General features: G+C 40.2%; 1 protein-coding gene across 1 annotated transcript in view; it reads right to left on the minus strand.

Moving 5' to 3' along the window:
* The window catches only part of MDN1 (midasin AAA ATPase 1), a 164,956-nt gene that overhangs the window by 108,845 nt on the left and 34,811 nt on the right, over positions 1–21,300 (minus strand). The window contains exons 11-23 of the mRNA XM_077812817.1: positions 18,073–18,154; positions 16,438–16,533; positions 14,518–14,630; positions 13,688–13,836; positions 13,545–13,605; positions 12,786–12,997; positions 10,657–10,760; positions 9,375–9,519; positions 6,678–6,774; positions 4,225–4,338; positions 2,249–2,396; positions 1,959–2,069; positions 751–902 (exon numbers count right to left, since the gene is read on the minus strand). Of these exons, the coding sequence (XP_077668943.1) occupies positions 751–902; positions 1,959–2,069; positions 2,249–2,396; positions 4,225–4,338; positions 6,678–6,774; positions 9,375–9,519; positions 10,657–10,760; positions 12,786–12,997; positions 13,545–13,605; positions 13,688–13,836; positions 14,518–14,630; positions 16,438–16,533; positions 18,073–18,154 (1,584 nt within the window). The remainder of the gene's footprint in view (positions 1–750; positions 903–1,958; positions 2,070–2,248; positions 2,397–4,224; positions 4,339–6,677; positions 6,775–9,374; positions 9,520–10,656; positions 10,761–12,785; positions 12,998–13,544; positions 13,606–13,687; positions 13,837–14,517; positions 14,631–16,437; positions 16,534–18,072; positions 18,155–21,300) is intronic.

The following is a 21,300-nucleotide window of genomic DNA, read 5'->3' on the forward strand; positions in this document are numbered from 1 at the left end:
ACCAAGCTTTATAGGGCTTAGGTGGGACTGTACATGACAAAATTTAGGCTGTTTAAGGACAACGAAAGAAAAGCTGGTTTCATATCCTCTCAAGCATGCAGATAACTGGACTACAGTAGAACCTCAGAGTTACGAACACCGTTTGTAAAACTGAACAAAACGTTATGGGGGTTATTTCAAAAGTTTACAACTGAACATTGACTTAATTCAGATTTGAAACTTTACTATGCAGAAGAAAAATGCCACTTTCCCTCTATTTTTTAGTAGTTTACATTTAACACAGTACTGTACTGTATTTGCTTTTTTTTGGTCTCTGCTGCTGCCTGATTGCGTACTTCTGGTTCCAAATGAGGTGTGTAGTTGACCGGTCAGTTCGTAACTCTGGTGTTTGTAACTTTGAGGTTCTACTGTACTTATGCTCTTGTCTTAGAATACTAAGAACAAGTGACGTGCACACGCCCCCCACAACTGCTAGCTACTGGTCAAAGGTCATTCTTGTAGCTCGGCATGCAATTCCTACAGTAGGCTTTCTGCAGGTCAGTCATGAAGGAGAATTATTCCTCTCAGAAGAAGCGTCTCATCATTTTTTAATGTTAATGCATATTTTAATCTATTAAGATTTAAGGGGCAACATTAAGTATAGAAATATAATAGAGGTAGAACTATAATAGAGGTAGGTAACCTCAATTACAGAATTGTATATTATCTTTTTAATTTTGTATTCTGACACAAAAATTTAAACAAACATACCCTGCAGACACAACTCTGACAATGTCTTTCAGATTAAGTTTAACAGAAGAAGTTAGTACATAAGTCTCATCTATCACAGGTTCCTTATCCCCCACTGAAATCCAGTAACCTTCTATTTGTACAGCTCTCCTTCCTTGGGGCTCTGGTAGTGGCTGAAAAACAGGACAGAAATAACAGATTATACAAATGTGTTTCATATTGTTTTCTAACAGCAGCAGCTATTTTTGCACTACTATAGCATCATCCATAAAAAGCAATTTACAGACATTAGCTTAATCCTCAGCACTCCTGTGAGGCATGTATTATCCCCATTTTACAGATGTTGAATCCAAGGAAGAGAAGGTGACTCGTCTAAAGTCAAGAATCTGTGCAGAGCTGTGAACAGAACCCCAGGTCCTCTGACTCCCAGTTCTGGACTTTAATGTGACATGCTATTCTGAAAAGTGACTTGTAGGAATTTCTTGAACTGAGGGGGTTACTTATTTTTATTTCATCGTTACTGGAGAGTTGTTAATTTCTAGCATCAAAACATCTCTCTAAGGAATTTAATCCCTGCATACGAACATTCAAAATAGCTCTTCATTCACCACTTTCTTCAGAAAGTCTAAATTGTAATCACTATGTAGTGTTGCAATAGGGCCTACTCTGGCAAGCAATGAAGCCCAGAAAGTCAAGAAAGAACTATTAATGTTTTAAATGACAATATTTTGTATTTCAGCCCTGCAAGTTCACTCTGTGCTCCAAGAATCAACCTGGATTCTCCCTCTTCAAGATGAAGCTCAGATTTTTGCTTCATTAGAGCACAAGCCTTTTCCATACCAATGTGTACTGCCCCTTATGTTAAAACAAAAGAAAACAAAAAAAAACCCAGCAAGTTCCTCCCCAACCTCTACTTCAGAATTAGAGTCATCACTATTAAAGTTGGTCTGGTCATTCTCTGAAATTTGGCAAGATTCAGTCATATGCAAGTTCTCCAGATCCTTTCAATGTTTTCAGACGAAAGAATAAGTCAGCTAAGAAAATACCATGCTTAAACCATATAGTTCAAGTTAAATGAAATAACATTTTATCAGAAACGACCAATAGGATAAAGTTTAAATGTTTTGAGAACTTTTAAAATTACTAAAGCATGATCAACAAGGGAAAATGTATTTAAAAACAATCTTCCTGATAACATTAAACATCCCAAAATATTCAGAAGTTCCTACCTGCTTAAGGAGGCTTTTGATGTTGCCAGAGACAATATGCTGGCAAATTAGCTTCTGAACTATCGGGTGAGAAACTCTGTCAAGCTGTGTCAGGAAGCCCAAGCAAAAGCCCTACAAAAATAAAGTTATTTTCTATTGTGAAGTGAAAATTTCTTTAAGCTTTATTTTTTAAGGCATTTGTTTGATATCTGATGCCCTTAGAAAATATGATTTTCCTTGTATTCCTTTACCCAAGTAGATTGTGTATTGAACACACACTTAAGAACAAAATCACACAGAAAGATCATTACCTCATACAGTGAGCGCTGTATGTTTTTACATGGATTAGATGCTGCAAATCTCAAAGCCCTGCAAAGTGTACGAAGGCTGTAGTGAGGTCTATGGCCAGTCCCATCCACCAATTTTGCTTTTGTCTCTTTTCTCACAGATAAATAGAAGCTACAAAATAAAGAGTTAAACCAGTTACTTATTTGTATTCAGGCCAGCGGACAACAATTCCGGGCCCCAGGGCAGAACAGTCAATGGCCTGCCGAGAAAGTGATGGCTGAGGTTTACGACACTACTTTTTATCCTATTGATAACACATTAGGACTCAATATGCGTAAATTGTGGCATTGCTTGATCTAGTTAACTTTTTTTTCCCCAGTTACAGCACCAGTATTAAACAAATTGTGAGCCTAAATATAAGCCATAGAATTTGTTATTTTGAATGATACAGTTAAATTAAATAAATACATTATGAAATTAATTAATATATAAAACATTTAAAGAAGCACAAAGTAAGAAAACACCTGAAGTATCAAATAGGCTAATTAAACACCTAATCGTGATTCATGTGCAATCTAAAGACCAGGAAAGAAACTGATATACAAGATGTAACTGAATATGACTAACAAAGTTAAAATGTACAATACAATACTTGTGCTGCTGATGCTGTGGAACATCAACACCCAGAGCAATGAGGAGACAGCAGACATTGTGCGCCACATCAACCAGGAGATCTCCAAGGAGAGGGAAAACCTGCACCTCGTTCCCTGGCTGAGCGGTGGAGGTGGCCCCTCATCCTGTGCTCGAGACAGTGGCTAGCTCGTCAGCCAGTGCTAGCAGCAGCAGAAGGGGGAGGGTGGGCGCTAATCCCAGCTGCCTCTCGGCAAACAGAGAGGCTCCATTGGGTGGCTGAACTTGCTGGCTTGTGTCTGGTGAGGAGCTGCAGCCCCGGGGGAGGAAATCTGGTAGCACAGAAGGAGCTTGTTCCTCTTTAAAGTATCCCTGTCCTCAGACCCGCAGCCGTAGAGACGGCATGGCAGGCACAGCAGCCAGAGGAGGCAGCAAGCTCCACAGTTCCCAGGCTGCTGTTGCTGAGGCTCTGCCAGACTAGCTGGGTGCGGCAGTGCTCTGGCAAACTGTTACTGTCACAACGAGGGATGGCGCTCTGTACAGCACAGCAGGATTTCTATCTTAATTTTTATTAAAAAGTACGTATCTATCCCATCCTCCTGGGCCCTTTTAAATCACCAGACCCCTGGCGATCCCTTTCCTTGCCCTGACCCCGGCCCCCGTTGGCAGGCCAGTTTGTATTTCATCGTTACTGAAGAGTTGATAATCTCTAGCATCAAAACATCTCTCTAAGGGATTTAATCCCTGTATAGGAATATTCAAAATAGCCTCTTCATTCACCACTTTCCTCGGAAGGTCTAAATTGAAGTCAGCACACAGTGTTGCAATAGGGCCTACTCTGGCAGGCAATGAAGCCCAAAAAGTCAAGAAAGAACTATTAATGTTTTAAATGACAACATTTTGTGTTTCAGGGAGATAACCTGGTTTGCCATGTATCACTAGGTATTCACAAAGTCCTTTGAACAGATACTTTAGATTGCCCCAAAAAACTGAACTGCAGAAATTTAGCACGTTGGAGGCAACATGCCTGCTCTAAAGAAAAGAGGTTCTGTGGCAGGCAAGCAAACCATCCCCACAACTGACACACAATGATATTCTGAAGTAGCCGCCCCTTCTAACCTCTCAGATGGAGGAAAGGATTAAAGCAATAATTCTCTCTAACTGGTAATGTCAATAAACTACTTTTTGGGATGAGGATGGAAGAAAGGAAGACAAACAGCAACAAAAGGTAACATACAAGTAGTCCTAGAATAAGGAGGCTGGGTGTCATTCTTCAAGAACCTAGGGTGGGAGAGACTAATATAAAAAATTGAATTTTCATTTGCAGCTTATTCCACTGAGGCTTCATAAAAATGTAAATATAACCTACTTCATGATTCCTTGTACTGTGTTTTTGCTCACATTCAAGCCTTTCAGATAGTCCATGATAAGAATTAGCAAGTCTCCTTCATTCTGCAGTTCTTCTACATAAAGTTCAGTAAACCTACGAGAAAAATTAAGCTATAACACTTAGACATCTGCCTGCTGATGATAAAACAGACACTCTGAAATTTCATTATGGCCCAGTTAATCTCTCACAGAACATATAATGCTCAAAATATAGCATAAGCAGCAAATCAAATATTGATTTGTTTGCCAACATAAAGATTTATTGACTTGATATACAAATACCAACTGAACTGAAGCAGAGAATAATATGTAACTACAGGCTAAGTACTACATTGCTTAAGGACAAAGTATCAATATCTGTATTGTTTTATACAGTCTACCAAGTTCAACTCACAATACGAGAAACATGCTTTTAAAAGGAGTTTGTGGTACAGAGCTCCAGACAGCAGTTACTGAATATTAAAGTATTGGCACAGCAAGAGGGCTTTTGAAAACTGATTCTCTTTATTAATCACTCAACTGCTGTGAAACATACCACACATCCAATTTTTGTGCTGTCAAGCTTACCTCGCATATTCCCTCTTTTCATAATGGAGCAACCATTTAAATAGAGAAAAACAACTCATCAAGATAAAAAGGAAACAAAGCAGCTACATTAGCAGCAAAGTATCTACTTTAAATTTAGCTACTGAAGTGGAGTTCTAAGCCACTCCAAAAATGGCAGTAATGGGATTTCATGTTCATTGTCTCACTGACTGTGCATTAATTGTGCTTACCAAGTATAAAAATAGCATTTCTGATTGTTTAGTCCTGGAAACTCATCCTGGGATCTGAGAATCAAGTTGGGTTCTTTGCATCTCATACATCACTGCTAACAATGGCTCTGCAGGCCAAAGTAGGCTTGCTACATTTGTGAAATTCCATTGCCTTTAGTGATTTTGGAAAAATGTAATTTACTGGAACTTAAAATAAGTAATTCTGACTATAATGCAAAAGGTGAAATTTACTCCAGCTCTCTCTCTCTCTTATTGCTATTAGCTCTGCAAAGCTAAAAGCAACAAAACCTTATTTTTGTCACTAGTGACAGCAGATGATTAACTACACACAGTGAACAGATCTCCTGAGTAAGCAGTGAAGATTTTCACGTGGTCACTTTTCAGAGTGGTATAAATTTTGTATAAGTTTCCTGACAATCAGCAGGGAAATTGCATGAGAGAGACACAGCAGGTCCAGAACTTAGCACTCACCAGGTGATGTCAGGTGTGTTACACTAGAGAAAGAAATTCTCTCAGACCCACTTTTCCCCAGCCCCAGTGGTCCTTTGAGTCCCAAATATTCCAGGTATCACACATCCACTCCCATGTCCAACTAACCTTCCTCCAACTTTTGAAGACTAAATATATAGCTCTTTGTACAGCCCATCAACACTGCTAAGTTAACAAGAATGATTACTAGAGGACTGTGAAGCACTTGCCTTTATTATTCCCAAGAGGCACAGAGCATGCTGCTACAGCCTCTTGACAACTTACATTTAAGGAAGGACTCCTAAAGAGTAACATTCTATACTATTTCGAGACCAGCTCTTTAGGTTCTGCATCAGCAGAACAGTAGTTTCCTCCTGCTATTCAATCAACATTCCTCAACTGTCTGATAACAAACACCTCTCAGAATGACAGGTTTCAGAATGGTAGCCGTGTGTCACGGAGTGTGTGGGAGTCCAGACCTTGCACCCCTCTTCCTGGGATTCACCATGACTCTGAGCCAGCCAGTAAAACAGAAGGTTTATCGGACAATAGGAACAGAGTCTAAAACAGAGCTTGTGGGTACAACCAGGACCCCTCAGTCAAGTCCCTCTGGGGGGCAGGGAGCTTAGACCCCAGCCTTGGGGGTTCCCTGAGTTCCACCACCCAGCACAAAACTGAAACTAAAACCCCTCCAGCAGGCTCTCTCCTCCAGCCTTTGTCCAGTTTCCCGGGCAGAGGTGTTACCTTCCCCCGCCCCCTCCTAGCTCAGGTTACAGGCTCTCAGGTATCCCATCCCCAATGAAACTCCCCAGCCACATTCCCAAGTCAACACTCCCCCCACCCTACTGCGTCACACCGTGTTAGTCTGTATCAGCAAAAATAACGAGGAGTCCTTGTGGCACCTTAGAGACTAACAAATTTATTTGGGCATAAGCTTTCGTGGGGTAAAATCCACTTCAGCAGATGCACGGAGTGAAAAATACAGTAAGAAGAATATATATTATTTTATGTGCTATAATATATATTCTTCTTACTTCATTTTTGTTAGTCTCTAAGGCATCTCTCAGAATGTCTGTCTCCTGGGCTTCAAGCACAGATGTTGTACCATTCATGTTGACTCATGCAACTAGTCAAATTCCATAACAGACAGCAACTTTAACTATTTTACAATCCATTCATTTTTTTTAACCTGTTTCTTATTCCTGGGGGTAGATTTCTCTTTCCAACATCCGTAGCTGGATTCATACAGGCAAACAAACGAAAACCAGGGTGACGCACCAGAGGTTCTAAAAAGAAAAATAAAGATGTTTCCCTTCTATTCACAAACACAAAAATGCAAACCAAAACACTATAATGTAAATCAAAGACATTTCTTGGTTAATCCAAAACAGTTTAAGTCCCCCTCCTCTCTACCACTCATTGCTATCCTGCATCCTCTTTTAAGTACAATGCCACTGTTTAAGACTTTAGTGATTCACCTGGTCTGGTGAGTTAGGACATATCTACAACCTTGGGGTAATGACCACTACAGGGGATGTGATTTCTGAAGTGCACTGGCATGTTGTGCATTAATTAGTCCATGTAGACCCTGTAGGTGTACACTAAAAGTTCCCTAGTACTAGCACTTTAATCTAGTACTTTTAGTGCACACCAGTAGGGTCCACAGTTAGGGAAGGATCACCTAGCAAGCCAGAGGCAGAGCTGGGAACTGTAGCCAGGTCATCACAGTCTCAGTCCAGTATGCTATACACTATACTGTCTGCCCAACGTACGGAGTTCCTTCTGCATCACCTCTAGAGACATGAAATTCTTATTCAGTGATGCTCCAGACATCTGTTCAAAAAGAGAGGCTAAGAGCAAGAGCAACAGCAATTTCTGAAGACTGAAGACACTGGGGCCTTCATGTAAGTACTACTTCTCCTCTCACATAAAGAGGTGAAGTCATACTGCCAGTGCATTTGCCTTTCACTCCTTATGGAGGAAAAATTCTGCAATGATTATTTTAAGCTATATGGGAGGGGGAGTTGGCCAATTCAGATGACTTTGTTGCTACAGAACAGTGAGAAGCACTGTTATGTAAACTGGCAGCTGCATTCTGCATGAGTTGATGTTTGCATGGTCTTCAAGCTAAACCACAAGAACAGCACACAGCTGTAATCTAATCCAGAAGTGAAATAACTTTAACCGGGCTCTATACTAGGAAAGATGTGGACAAACTGGAAAGAGTCCAGAAAAGAGCAAAAAAAAAAAAAGATAAAATTCATGGAGGATTCTGGTGACCAGATCTGCATGCAATATTCAAGATAGGGGCGTATCATGGATTTATATACGGGCATTATGATATTTACTGTCTTATTATCTATCCCTTACCTAATGGTTCCTAACATTCTGTTAGCTTTTTTGACTGCCATTGCACATTGAGCAGATGTTTTCAGAGAACTATGCACAGTGACGCCAAGATCTTTCTTGAGTGGTAACAGCTAATTTAGACCACATCATTTTGTACATACAGTTGGGATTGTGTTTTCCAAAATGCATTACTTTGCATTTTTCAACGCTAAGTTTCATCTGCCATTTTGTTGTCCGGTCACTCAGTTTTGTGAGATCCCTTTGTAACTCTTCACATTCTGCTTTGGACTTAACTATCTTGAGTAGTTTTGTATCATCTGCAAATTTGCCACCTCACTGTTTACCCCTTTTTTCCAGATCATTTATGAATATGTTGAACAGCACTGGTCCCAGTACAGATCCTTGGGGGACACCACTATTTACCTCTCTCCATTCTGAAAACTGACCATTTATTCCTATCCTTTATTTCCTGCCTTTTAACCAGTTACTGATCCAAGAGAGGACCTTCCCTCTTACTCCATGACTGCTTACTTTGCTTAAGAGCCTTAGGTGAGGGACCTTGCCAAAGGCTTTCTGAAAGTCCAAATACACTATATCAACTGGATCACCCTTGTCCACATGTTTGTTGAGCCCCTCAAAGAATTCTAATAGACTGGTGAGGCATGTTCCCTTTACAAAACCCATATTGACTCTTTTCCAACAAACTGTATTCATCTGTGTGTCTGATAATTCTATTCTTTAATATAGTTTCAACCAATTTGTGTGGTACTCAAGTTAGGCTTATCAGCCTAAAAAAATGGTGTCACATTAGCTATCCTCCAGCCACCTGGTACAGAAACTGATTTAAGAGATACATACCATAGTAGGACTAGTAATGGGCTTAATCCTCAGAAAGAGAAATTTAGGTTAGATATTAGGAAAAGCTTTCCACCTATAAGGGAAGTTAAGATCTAGAATAGACTTCTAAGGGAAGTAATGGACTCCCCATCATTGGAGGTTTTTAAGAACAGGTTGGACAAACACATGTCAGAGCTGGTCTAGCCTCAGAGCAGGGGCTGGATTTGATGACATCCCTTCCAATCATAAATTTTATGGTTCTATTAATGTTTGTAATGGTGACAAGAGGATACCTACTTTTCTCTTAAACAGCCAGTCTCAGCCTTCCAGTAAAACAGATGGAAAAAAGCATTTGTGGCCTCAGCTACTAGGTGGATATTCTGAACCAGTCAATAACGGAACAGGATCCCAACGTTGCACATCAAAGTAACAAAACACATGGGCATTACCCTACAGATTACTTCCACTACTTCAGGATCGCTTCTGCCACATCATCTTATTCAAGTCCTGATCTTAGCTAGACACTTGCAGTCAAGCTTCACTACCCACCAAGTATGACAGAGCTGAATGTCATCAGCATTCTGGTGCCACTGCAATCCAAACCATCTCATATGTCCCACAATTTGCCTTACATACACACTTATAAAGTACATTGTTGCCAGACACCAAAGTACAGCACAAACAAACATACTAATAGTACCTGTGTCTCCTCTGTCTAGTAACACCAGTGAGCCAGATGATCCTTCTAGCAAGCCACTCAGGCATTCTAAAGTCTCTGCTGAAGCCAAATTAATCTCATCCAGTAAAATCCACTCTCCTTTCTTCACCGCTTGTGCCAGAGTACCCTAAAGAGTGGGACCCATTCAATGTTAGCTATTTAACATTGAGGATATATGAAACATCTGGTGAAGCTGTGAACACGAATTACACCCTATCTTGTAATCTGTGGATTGTCTAGATGAACGGAAAAATCAAATTCCACTTCAGAGAGAGCTGTACCTCCCTCTCTCTTGGCCAGCAGTTCGTATGCAAGCAGGAGGGAGGGGAGAGGGAGGGAAAATCAGAGAACTGTTTTTTCACTCTCCAATATTAGAGATCGTTATCCTCATGCTTTCAAAAAGTTCTCTCATTTGTTCTTGCACACTCATTTCTAGCAGAGTTAAATGTTCTGGTTTGTGCACCGGGATTAGTTATTTTTCAGTGTACTCATTACGGTGCTGTCTAAGCACCAGTGTCAGCACTACTATAGGAATAAACCAATTTGCCGTTTTACTGTGATGCCAACCTTGTGAAAACTATGGTCATTTGTTTCTCAGCCAAAACTACGCACTGATAATTGAAAACCTACTTAGACCAAGTGGTACGTTTTTCAGTAAGATTTTTTTTTTTTTAATTAAATGACTTGTCAAGAATTTAGACAACTCAAATATACTTTGAATGTACACTATTAATCAAGTTAATAAAATTACAAGGAACAATAACTTACAACATCAACAAGAATTTGGGAAATGATAACAACTAAAAATCTAATGCAATTCACTTGAACCATTTATAAAAGTCTTTGTAGATACTTGAAGCTAAAAATACAAAATTATGATTATCTAGATATTCTGTTGGAAAATTTAGTGCAGCCATTTATCCCGCTAAACCTGATTTTCAGCTCAAGTTTTCCCAGAGTTGCTTTTCTAACATGGTGCACCAGAACTGATGATACGAGCATTATTGATATTCTCGTGTCAAAGCAAGTATAGCTTTCATCAGACCATCAATATGTTGCTTTACAACCAAACAAACTCTTTCTAGCCATCCCAGCCTCACGGAAAAATAGTGCATCCAAGTCCACACCACCACTGTTTGTAAAGTTTTTGCTTCATAAAAAGACTTGTCAGTACACCTAATTATCTTATAATATTGGTTAATTGTAACTGTAAATACTGCCCCCCACTTTCCTAGCCCAATGTCATACTGAAATATCTAAATACCTCTACAAATGCAAACACCAGAAAATTTTCTGTCATTTTCATCTGTTGATGGGCATGGTTAAGTCTAAGACCAAATGCTTCCCACTTTTCTTTCAGTGGTGAGCCTACAAGAAAAACAAATTTGATTTTTGTAACATCAGAATGATGGCATAAAACACATTGCTATAACACTGAATTTTGTGAAGCCACTGCAGCCATGGAATATAATGCAATAAGATGGAGCTTAGCTGAACTCATAAGGAGAAGAAAATACTCAAGTTTTGCAGTTTAGATCCCATGAATTAAAACAAGGAACTGTTATAGTTTTGTTCAAATGCATTTTTAAAATGTTCTAAGAGCTTAAAATTGTATTTCATGAGTATAATCAACCTGCTATTCATGCAAAAGTCTCCCAGCTTAGGAGCAGCCTCTTGCCAGTGATGAGCTGCCAGAAGCTCAAGAACCGGTTCCTTCACTCGCTCCGGGTCTTCAGCAGCACTTCGGCAGCACGTCCTTCAGTCCCTCTGGGTCTTCGGCGGCACTGAAGGACCCGCCGCCAAAGACCCGGAGCGAGTGAAGGACCCGCCGCCGAAGACTCGGAATGCCGTCGGGTCAGTAAAAATTCACGTGGGAGCCTCCCCAGCCGAGAGCTCAGGCGGGACAGACAGGACGGTCCCGCGGGCCACATCCTGTCCGTCCCGCCTGAGCTTCCCCACCCCTTAAACAACCGGTTCATGTGAACCGGTGCAAACTGGCTCCAGCTCACCACTGCCTCTTGCTGACACATTCAACAGTATCAGAAATAATGTACTTTCCAATCCAGTGAGACAGTAAGTGGTGCTGCAGGAAATGATGTAATCTGCAAAACCTATTTGGGGATGGAGGAAATTGAGAATAAACACTCTTGTAACTGAATGGGGTCCACAAACTAGGTTTCTTGATGATATTCTAATACTGTTACTCATCCGTCATAATGTTTGGTTTTTGATCAAGTCACTGCCTGAGGTAAGAGTGTTCATCACAGTGTCGGACGTGGTTAGCTTTGTAAGTTTTATTTTCTATTGTGCATTACTTTTCATTTGCATTGGGACTTCAATCACTTTTTTTTTTGTCTTTGAGGATTATTAACACTCCCCTGAAAGCCAACCACTTATTTAAACCTATATCAGAATCTAGTTAGTTTAACCTGTGCTCTGCTGAAACAGGAAAGGTCTTTAACACTCCCCTGAAGAATGCTCACTCCCGTTTAGGCTAGTGCTTTCTTTAGTACCTGCATAGCTGAGGAGAACCAGCTAAAGGAAGGGCAAGAAAATGTACATAATTAATTCAGTTTGGCCCGCACCAAATGAAAGTTAAAATTATTATTATTAATTATATGTATTACTATAGTGTGCAGCAGCCCCAGTCATGAACCAGGACCCCATAGTGCTAGGCGCTGTACAAAAACAGAACAAAAAATGGTCCACATCCCAGACAGCTTACAATTTAAGTGCAAGACAAAAGCCAACAGATGGACAGACAAACTAACAGACGGGGCAGAGCAAGAGAACTACAAGACATTTTTCAGCATGATAGGCAGTGGTCTCAGCACACCAGTGGCCTATCGGTTGTCAAGTTTTCTGTAGGCATGACAGCACAGGGAAGTTTTAAGGAAGGATCTGTTCGAGGACAATGAGGTAGCCTTGCAGATGTTTATGAGAAGCTCCTCCTAAGTATGAGGGCAGCATAGGAAGAAGCATGGAAGAGCTTGTTTGAAAATTGAACAAGTGGGTGATGGAGGCTGGCATCACGGCCTGATAAGTAGTGGATGTCTCGATTTCGATAGCTACTGAGAGACGATAGGTAAGGTGGTGAGAGGCTGTGACGGGCCTTGGAAGTGAAGACAAGCAGTTTATGTTTGATGCGCTAGAGAAGGGGAAGCCGGTGGAGGGATGCAAAGAGAGGAGTGACCTGATCAAAGCGACAGGCTTGGAAAACAATCACTACAGCAGCATTTTAAATAGATAAGAAGAGAGGGCCAAGATTGCATTTGCAAGGCCAGAGAAGATGAAGTTGTGCAAATCAGCGGACAAGGAACTGACCACCACAACTTTTACCTTCTGCAACAGTTAACTGTTGATGATGAGTGCTTGCTTAGGTTGAATTCTTACCTGATGTGTTTTCTTTTGCTTCCTTATTAATGGCTGATTTGTGAACATGCTGCATTAATTTGAGTAGATCATGCCAACGTTTCTGTCTGTAACACGTCTGGATATGACCCAAGAAAGTTTGATTTTGCTTCCTGGAAAACGTCTGAGAGAAGAGTTCCTCAAAAGACTCTCGTAAGGGCAGCCAAATCAATTTGTTATCCACTGGCTTATAGCTGTGCAGGACCAAGAGAGAAATTAGTTACTTGTTTCATGGCCAAATGCCAGCTCCCCTCTGCTCCTGTGAAATTTGACAAAATTTGTGTCCCTGAACTGCAGATGTTATGAGGTCACATAGAAATTCAGAACAAACAATTATAAACTAAGGTTTATTAGATTTGAAATGGCAAATGCATACATGCTCCTTAGAAAGTGATTTTATACTAACCGTACGGCTCTAATAGGCAATCCACCCTCGCTACTATCAGCCAAAATACCTAGTAGATATTTCGATAACTATATATACTAGGCAACTTTGGCTTTTTATTTTAGCAGCTGTGGCTTGCACACTTGTCCACAGAACTTAATTAAGCCATTTAAGAGCACAAGCTCTTGAATGCGAGTGGTGATAGCAGGATTCCTGCTCACTGAAACACCTACTTGGTTACCCATTTTTATAAGTTACACTATAGTTCAGTTGTGTTTATAATCAAATATGCTTGAATGAAAGCTTGCTTTAATACATTTTCAGTCCATTCTATATCAACTAATTCAACGACTCACCCCCCAAGCAGATCTGCAGTGTCACTCTGTTGGTTCATATTGATAACCCTCAAATGGTGTCCTTGAAACAAAAGAAAAAAAGTCATCATTTGTGTATTTTCTATTGCCTCTGTACAAAGTGGAATATTTATACTTTATTATACCTGTAATATGAGCAAGGTATTGGACAGTCGAGGTTTTGCCAGTTCCTGTTTCACCCACCAATAGCACAGGCTCTCCTTTGTCAACACACATCGCAAGCTGTTCAATCAGTACCGAAGATGGGCGTGTGGCAGCAAAGTTTTGCTTCTCCCTGCCAAGCCAGAGAAAGCAGCTGTAAAGGACAAGGTACCTCAAGAAACTCTCACTTCAATTTTAATTTTTTTCCCCTTAGGGTTGCAACTAAAGTTTTGACTTTTAAATCAGAAAATATGTCTAACAAAAACAGTTCCAAGATGTGCGTTTAAATACCAGATTAGACACACCAGTGTTTGTTTTCTCTATTTACAGCTCAGAAATCTAGACTTTTTCGTTAACAACTTTTTATTGATTATATTAAAGAAATTTGGGCTTCTCACAAGAATCCTTGGTTTTTACACTTCCCTCTTCCCTACCACCTGAGTTACTGCCACCAAAACAGCTTTCATTGCTACATCCTTCAAATGCTCCCTTCACCAAGTCAGATTTGCTGTTGTCACCACTCAACACCTTCCCAGACATTTCCAGCTCTAGCCTGATTTCAGGATATTCTAATTTAAAAGGTACAGAGAATCTCCATCCTTCATTTGTTAGAGATGCCATGCTGACATCTCAGTCCTGATATAAGATTCTGATATCAAAACAAACAGCCTTCTTCTTTTGCTTAAAATGATGTTGTCAGACTCCCTTAACATGCAACTTTTATACTTTAGCTTTCAATACGTTCGACTCCAACATAAAATGTATAGCTTCCAGGGAAAAAGGTACAGGAAGGGTGAACTACAGTCATCTTTACCTTTGTATAAGAAGTGCCTGAGTTTGCTTCCGCAAGAGCCGCACTCTTCCCACAGCGACTTCATGTTCCCTTATTAGAATTTCTGGTTTATGAAGCTGACAATAGAACTCTGCCTAAATAGAAAGCACCATTATTTCCACTGTATATCATAATTCTGCCTGATACTTTATGCAAAGAACATAGCCTGTACGTTTTCTGTTCATCTAGTATCATTGTGTAACAAGCTCATTTGCTCATGAACACATTTTGAATCCTCATCACTTAGAAGACTTAAGAATCTTCCAAGTTCCACTCCTTCCTCCCAATGGTCCTTTTTCATTGGACAAGTATTGATTTCTCTCTGTACTTCTTATGGAACCTATGTCATTATGGGTCTATTTTGTCAATCTCTTTGCTAATCAATTACTTAAACCTGTATCAGAATCTAATTAGTTTAACGTGTGCTCTGCTGAAGCAGGAAAGCAAACAGCTTTTTGGGTGAGGCATAATATTATTTGTGTATAGAGGCACTGAGTGGGATGTCTGTCTCAATAGGATATTCATGGCAGTTACAGATTCTTCTGTTCCTATACTTAAACAATGGGGAATGAGGGAAGTGAACAGAAAAATCTGTATATATATATTTGACATTTTGAATTCTTCTCAAAGATCTTCTAAAGTTTTCATTCATTAAAGAAGGCTGCAAAGGAGGGATACTGTCAACTTTGGGGTAAAGGATGGAGATAGGAAGAGAGGAAGATCACACTTTTATCTGAAAATGTTGTAAGTTATCCAAGTAACTCATCAGTGAAAGACTAGAGGAAACACACTTTCTGTTTGCTTTGTGCATCTGACAGTGCTAATCAACTTCACTGTTTTATAGATTGTCAGTTGGCCTTTGTTTCTCATTCATTAGCATGATAAGAACACCTGCACACTGATCTGGAGGGAGTTCACATTTATACTCTTCCCCAGGCACAGGCATGGGAAGTAGAGGCGCGGGGGTGCTGCAGTACCCCCAGGTTTTATGCAGGGTCCCGGCTGCGCACGCGGGGTCCAGCTGCCAGCCCCACTCCTGGCCATGCATGCAGGGTCCCGCATCATGGCTGCTGGCCCCATGCCCAGGGGTCCCAGCTGCCGGCCCCCCTCCCAGCCGTGCATGTGGGGTCCCAGCTGCCAGTGCCACACACGGGACTCTGCTACTGGCCCTGCACCTGCCCCCAGCCATGGACCCAGCCTCGGCCCCCTCATCCATGTCCTTGTCCCCTACTCCTGGAGACACAACCCTGCTTCCAGCCTCAGCCTGGGGGAGGCGGGAAGGGAGGGGGGTGTCGGCACGAGGTAAAAAGTTTGGGGATAGTTCTGCTGGCTTTCAACCCCCCCCATAAAAAGCATTTAAGCGCCACTGTCCCCAGGCCCTTTAAAAGAGGCTTTAGTGGCAAGGCTGAAACTATAACTGGAGAGTCAAAAAGCAGTCATGAGCACGGACAGGAAGGGGAAGAGGGAGCCCAAGTATGTGCTGCTGCTCTTGGGCCCTGTTCAAAGACTATTCTAAACATCAGCTGAACAGCAGGGAAAAAAAGAATTTTTAAAAATTTAGTCTAAGAAGTGTAAAGCCTGGATATTCTTAAATTAGTCATTTCCAAAAAATTCAAATACACTATCTGTCCTTTTAAGGAGGGTCTCTAAGACTAATATTACTTTAATACCTAGACTGAGAAGCATTTTTATACATACATTTTTTCAAACTGTATCTATCCTAAAAAGCTAAAACAGCATCAGCGTCAGCATTTTGTTGCACATGAATAACCAGTTTTACTTATGCCTGTAACTATGAAATTAAATGGTTTTATCCAGGCAAAAAGTCATCTTTTACCATTCATTTATTGAACACTTCAGAATATTTTAAATAAAGGCCATGCTAACCGTTTCTCAATATACCTTTTTCTTGGAAATGTTTAGTTTGCTTCCAATAATTTCTGCCATTTTCTGCCTGCTCCCTTGCTTGGACAGCATAGCTGTGAAACAGTCTAATGCCTGTCAAAGGAAAAAAACACCACCACATTTTCAATTAATATGTTGTAACTTGACAGTAATCACTACACTTCACGTACCCTGGGCCTTATCAAGAGCTCACTGAAGTCAGTAGGATTCTTTTTATTGATTTTAGTGGACTTTGGATCTGACCCCATGAGTCCAACTACACAAAGTTCAGAAAGAACCCTAAAAACCCTGTAATTACTTAAAATAACATTTTATACCTGGGAGTGTCACAGCTTTAGAATCTTCTTGGGTGATAAGCATCTCCTCATGGGTCACAAGATACCACACCTTAAAGCTACCTCCAAGGCATGACTGGACAATACCAGTTCTACATAACAAGCCAGGTTAATACATAGGGAAAATTCCACATTTGGAGAAAGGAAACCATTTTTAATCACTTGCCAAAAAGAACAAATGACATTTGAAATGGCTGAGGAATTTGAAATGTTAGAGTAAGTCTTGTAATGGAAAAGCACAGGTGAGGTTCAAAGGTGTGTTACACATGGCATCACCTCCACATACCTGCTTCTATGGATACACACAGAAGCATGTGATAAATTTAATATTTAAATTTAAATTTAAAATTTAATAGACCTGTGAAATAAAGTTACAACAGGCTACCACTGTATCACTTGCCCACAAATTCATCTCCCAAGGACTTATTCTAACATTGCAAATCTCTTGGCAACTTCAAAGAGCAACCAATCTTTATTTTTTTAAATGAGCCAGGAAATGCATCTTTACTATACCAAAACATGTAACCCATCACCACCCCAGGCCAAGGGTAAAAAACCTGTCCTGAGCTGCCCAGTAAGCAATTCTAAATATAAGCATCACAGCCTTCAAGTCTCAGCAATGCCAAAAACAGAATCTTGTCATCATGGGAGAGGGAAGGTCTGCCTCTTCCTGATGAGTTCAGTGTTTGCATATAGCCCTGGAGGTGCCCCAGGCTATCAGACTTTAAAACAACATTTTTTTGTTTAAAAAACAGGCTGCTTTGAGAGGTGTTTTTTTACATGTATTCGTTTTAATTTCTCCCTTCCTTTGAGTCCTGCATAAGTTGGATTTAGAGTAGCTAAAGGCCTCTGGGTCATAGGTGGGGGATATATTACCACCATTTTTAAAGAAAAGACATTAAAATATTCCTAAAGTTGTGTTTTTGTAGCACATAGGATGCACTACTGGCACGCATTTGAGATGATATGCATAACACATAAGTTTGCCACTCACCAGCAATGTGCCATCCCAAACTCACACCACTAAAACTTACGTCACACCACACCATCATATATTTTATATTCCAGTAAGTTGATCAGAGAGAAATTCAGTATGTTACTACACAAAGACCTTTTCCAGGTCCAAGATGTCTAAGACCATAGAGATGCCTATGGGCTCTGTTACTGCATCCATCACTCCAACTAGAATCTGTTCAAGGCAGCACTATTTTTTTAAAATGAGTCTTGCTTTATGCCTTAAGGGCCAACACCAACATCCTTAGTGAACAACTGTAAAATGGATTGAGTCTTACTGTACCTCCTGAAAAATATTCACTGCAGTAGTTGAGGAAGAGCTGTCAAAGTTGTAGGCAATCCTGCCGCACCAATTCAATAAATCTCTAAGACAAGAGAGAGAGGAAACCATATGTTGGATACAGCTGAACAGTAATACACAGCTCTTCTTTCCTCAATTCAATCCAATTACTCTCCCTGCTGGTAACTAGATTTTATTTTCTTTCAGATTTCATTTTACTTTTTAAATGTACACATGAAGGTATCACAGAAGTGGGATGTGTACTCCAAAGTGCAAATGACTCAGGAATGGAGATTGTTCGTAACTCTGGCCATGTCTACATCAACGCTGCTGTGATCGATGCACTGGGGGTTGATTTAGTGCAGTGGTGGGCAACCTGTGGCCCATGGGTCACAGGCGGCCCACCACTGATTTACCGGGTCTAGTGAAGACCCGCTAAATCAACTGCAGAGAGCTCTCTGGTCAACTCCGGTACTCCACTGGAATGAGAGGAGTAAGTTAAATTGACGGGAGAGCATCTCCCATTGATGCAGTGTGGTGTACACACCACAGTAAATCGACCTAATCTACGTAGCTGGAGTAGCATAATTTAGGTCGATTTATCCCCGTAGTGTAGACAAGGCCTCTGAAATGTTCGTAACTCTGAACAAAATGTTATGGTTGTTCTTTCAGAAGTTTACTACTGAACATTGACTTAATACAGCTTTGAAACTTTACTATGCAGAAGAAAAACGATGCTTTCCCTTTTTTTAGCAGTTTACCTTTAACACAGTACTGTACTGTATTTGTCTTTTTTTTTTTCCTTTCTTTGTTTTGGTCTCTGCTGCTGCCTGATTCCGTACTGTCAGTTCCAAATGAGGCCTGTGGTTTACTGGTCAGTTCATAACTTCGGTTTTTGTAGCTGTGCGGTTCTACTGTACTTAAAGAGCCACAATGTCTATTTTGGCAAAGTACTAGCAAACTATCAGAAACAGCCAGACATACATACCACATTAACAATTCTAGATAAACAAAGTTATTACAAAAAGCTTGCTTTTGTAATTGAGTAATTTATAAGGAAAATCTTTTCAAAGCTCAAGTTGCTTGCCAAAACCTCATTCCTTCTGAACTTCAGAATAAAGCAAACATGTTTCTGATGACAATGTTCATGACTAATATTAAGCGCGCAAATGGCTATGTTTTTAATAAAGGCCATTTCTATCACACTCCACGGCTACTCTGCACTACCATATATCTAGTATTTGCATATTTTTTCATGAAATAATACTGATTATATAACTCAGTACAACTATTTTGGGTGCTTGATGTGAGAAGAAAGAGGAAAATCCAACAATCTACTCTGCATTTTGTCATCATTAGACAGGCCAAAAAAGAATTTGAAGCGCAACTAGCCAAAGACTCAAATACTAACAGAAAAAAAAAGTGTACATCAGAAGCAGAAAGCCTTCTAAACAATCAGTGGGGCCACTGGATGATTGAGTGCTAAAGGAGTGCTCCAGGAAGATAAGGCCATTGGAGAAAAACTGAATTAATTCTTTGCATCAGTCTTCACTACAGAGGATGTGAGGGAGATTCCCAAACCTGAGCCATTCTTTTTAAGATGACAAATCTGATGAACTGTCCCAGATTGAGGTGTCATTAGAGGAGGTTTTGGAGCAAATTGATAAACAGTAATAAGTCACCAGGACCAGATGGTATTCACAAAAGAGTTCTGAAGGAACTCATATATGAAACTGCAGAACTACTAACTGTGGTATGTAATCTATCATTTAAATCAGCTTCTGTAGCAGATGACTGGAGGACAGCTAATGTGACGCCAATTTTTTGAGGCGATTCTGGCTATTAAAGGCCAGTAAGCCTAACTCAGTAAGAGGCAAATTAGTTGAAACTATATTAAAGAACAGAATTATCAGAAACACAGATGAATACAATTTGTTGGGGAAGAGTCAACATGGCTTTTGTAAAGGGAAATTATGCCTCAACAATCTATCAGAATTCTTCAAGGGAGTCACACAAACATGCGGACAAAGAGGGTTGAGTGGATTTAATGTATTTAAGACTTTCAGAAAGCCTTTGACAAGGTCCCTCACCAAAGGCTCTTAAGTAAACTAAGCAGTCATGGAATAAGAGGGAAGGCTCGCTCATGGATCAGTAACCATTTAAAAGAAAAGAAACAAAGGGTAGAAATAAATGGTTAGTTTTTGCAATGGAGAGAGGTAAATAGTGGTGTCCCCAGGGGTCTGTACTAGAACCAGTGCTGTTCAACATATTTATAAATGATCTGGAAAAGGGGGTAAACAGTGAGGTGGCAAAATTTGAAGATGATACAAAATTACTCAAGATAGTTAAGTCCAAAGCAGACTGCAAAGATCTCACAAAGGGATCTCACAAAACTGGGTGACTGAACAATAAAATGGCAGATAAAATTCAATGTTGATATATGCAAAGTAACACATTTTGGAAATTTCAACTATGCATACACAAAATCATGGGGTCTAAATTAGCTGTTACCACCCAAAAAAGAGATCTTGGAGTCATTTTGGATAGTTCTTCAAAAACATTTGCTCAACGCACAGTGGCAGTCAAAAAAGTGACCAGAAATGTTAGGAACCATTAGGAAAGGGATAGATAATAAGAAAGAAAATATCATAATGTCTCTATATAAATCCATGGCAGGCCACACCTTAAATACTGTGCGCAGATGTGGTTCCTCCATCTTAAAAAAGATACATCAGAAATGGAAAAGGCATAGAAAAGGGCAAAAAAAAATGATTAGGGGTATGGAACAGCTTCCATGTCAGGAGAGATTAAAAAGACTGGAATTTTCAAATTTGGAAAAGAGACAACTAAGAGGGGATATGATAGTGGTCTATAAAATCATGACTGGTGTGGAGAAAGTGAATAAGGAAGTGTTATTTACCCCTTCACATAACAGAAGAACCAGGGGGTCACCAAATGAAAATAGGCAGCAGGTTTAAAACAAACAAAGGGAAGTACTTCTTCACACAACGCACAGTCAACTCATTGCCAGGGGATGCTGTGAAGGCTAAAACTATAACAGGGTTCAAAAAAGAACTAGATAAGTTCATGGATAGGTCCATCAATGGCTATTAGCCAGGATGGTCAGGGATGCAACCCTATGCTCTGAGCGTCCCTACCCTCTGTTTGCCAGAGCTGGAAGTGGACAACAGGGGAGGGATTACTTGATGACTGCCTGTTCTATTCATTCCC

This window comes from Eretmochelys imbricata, chromosome 3, assembly GCF_965152235.1.
Source record: "Eretmochelys imbricata isolate rEreImb1 chromosome 3, rEreImb1.hap1, whole genome shotgun sequence".
Taxonomy (NCBI): Eukaryota; Metazoa; Chordata; order Testudines; family Cheloniidae; genus Eretmochelys; species Eretmochelys imbricata.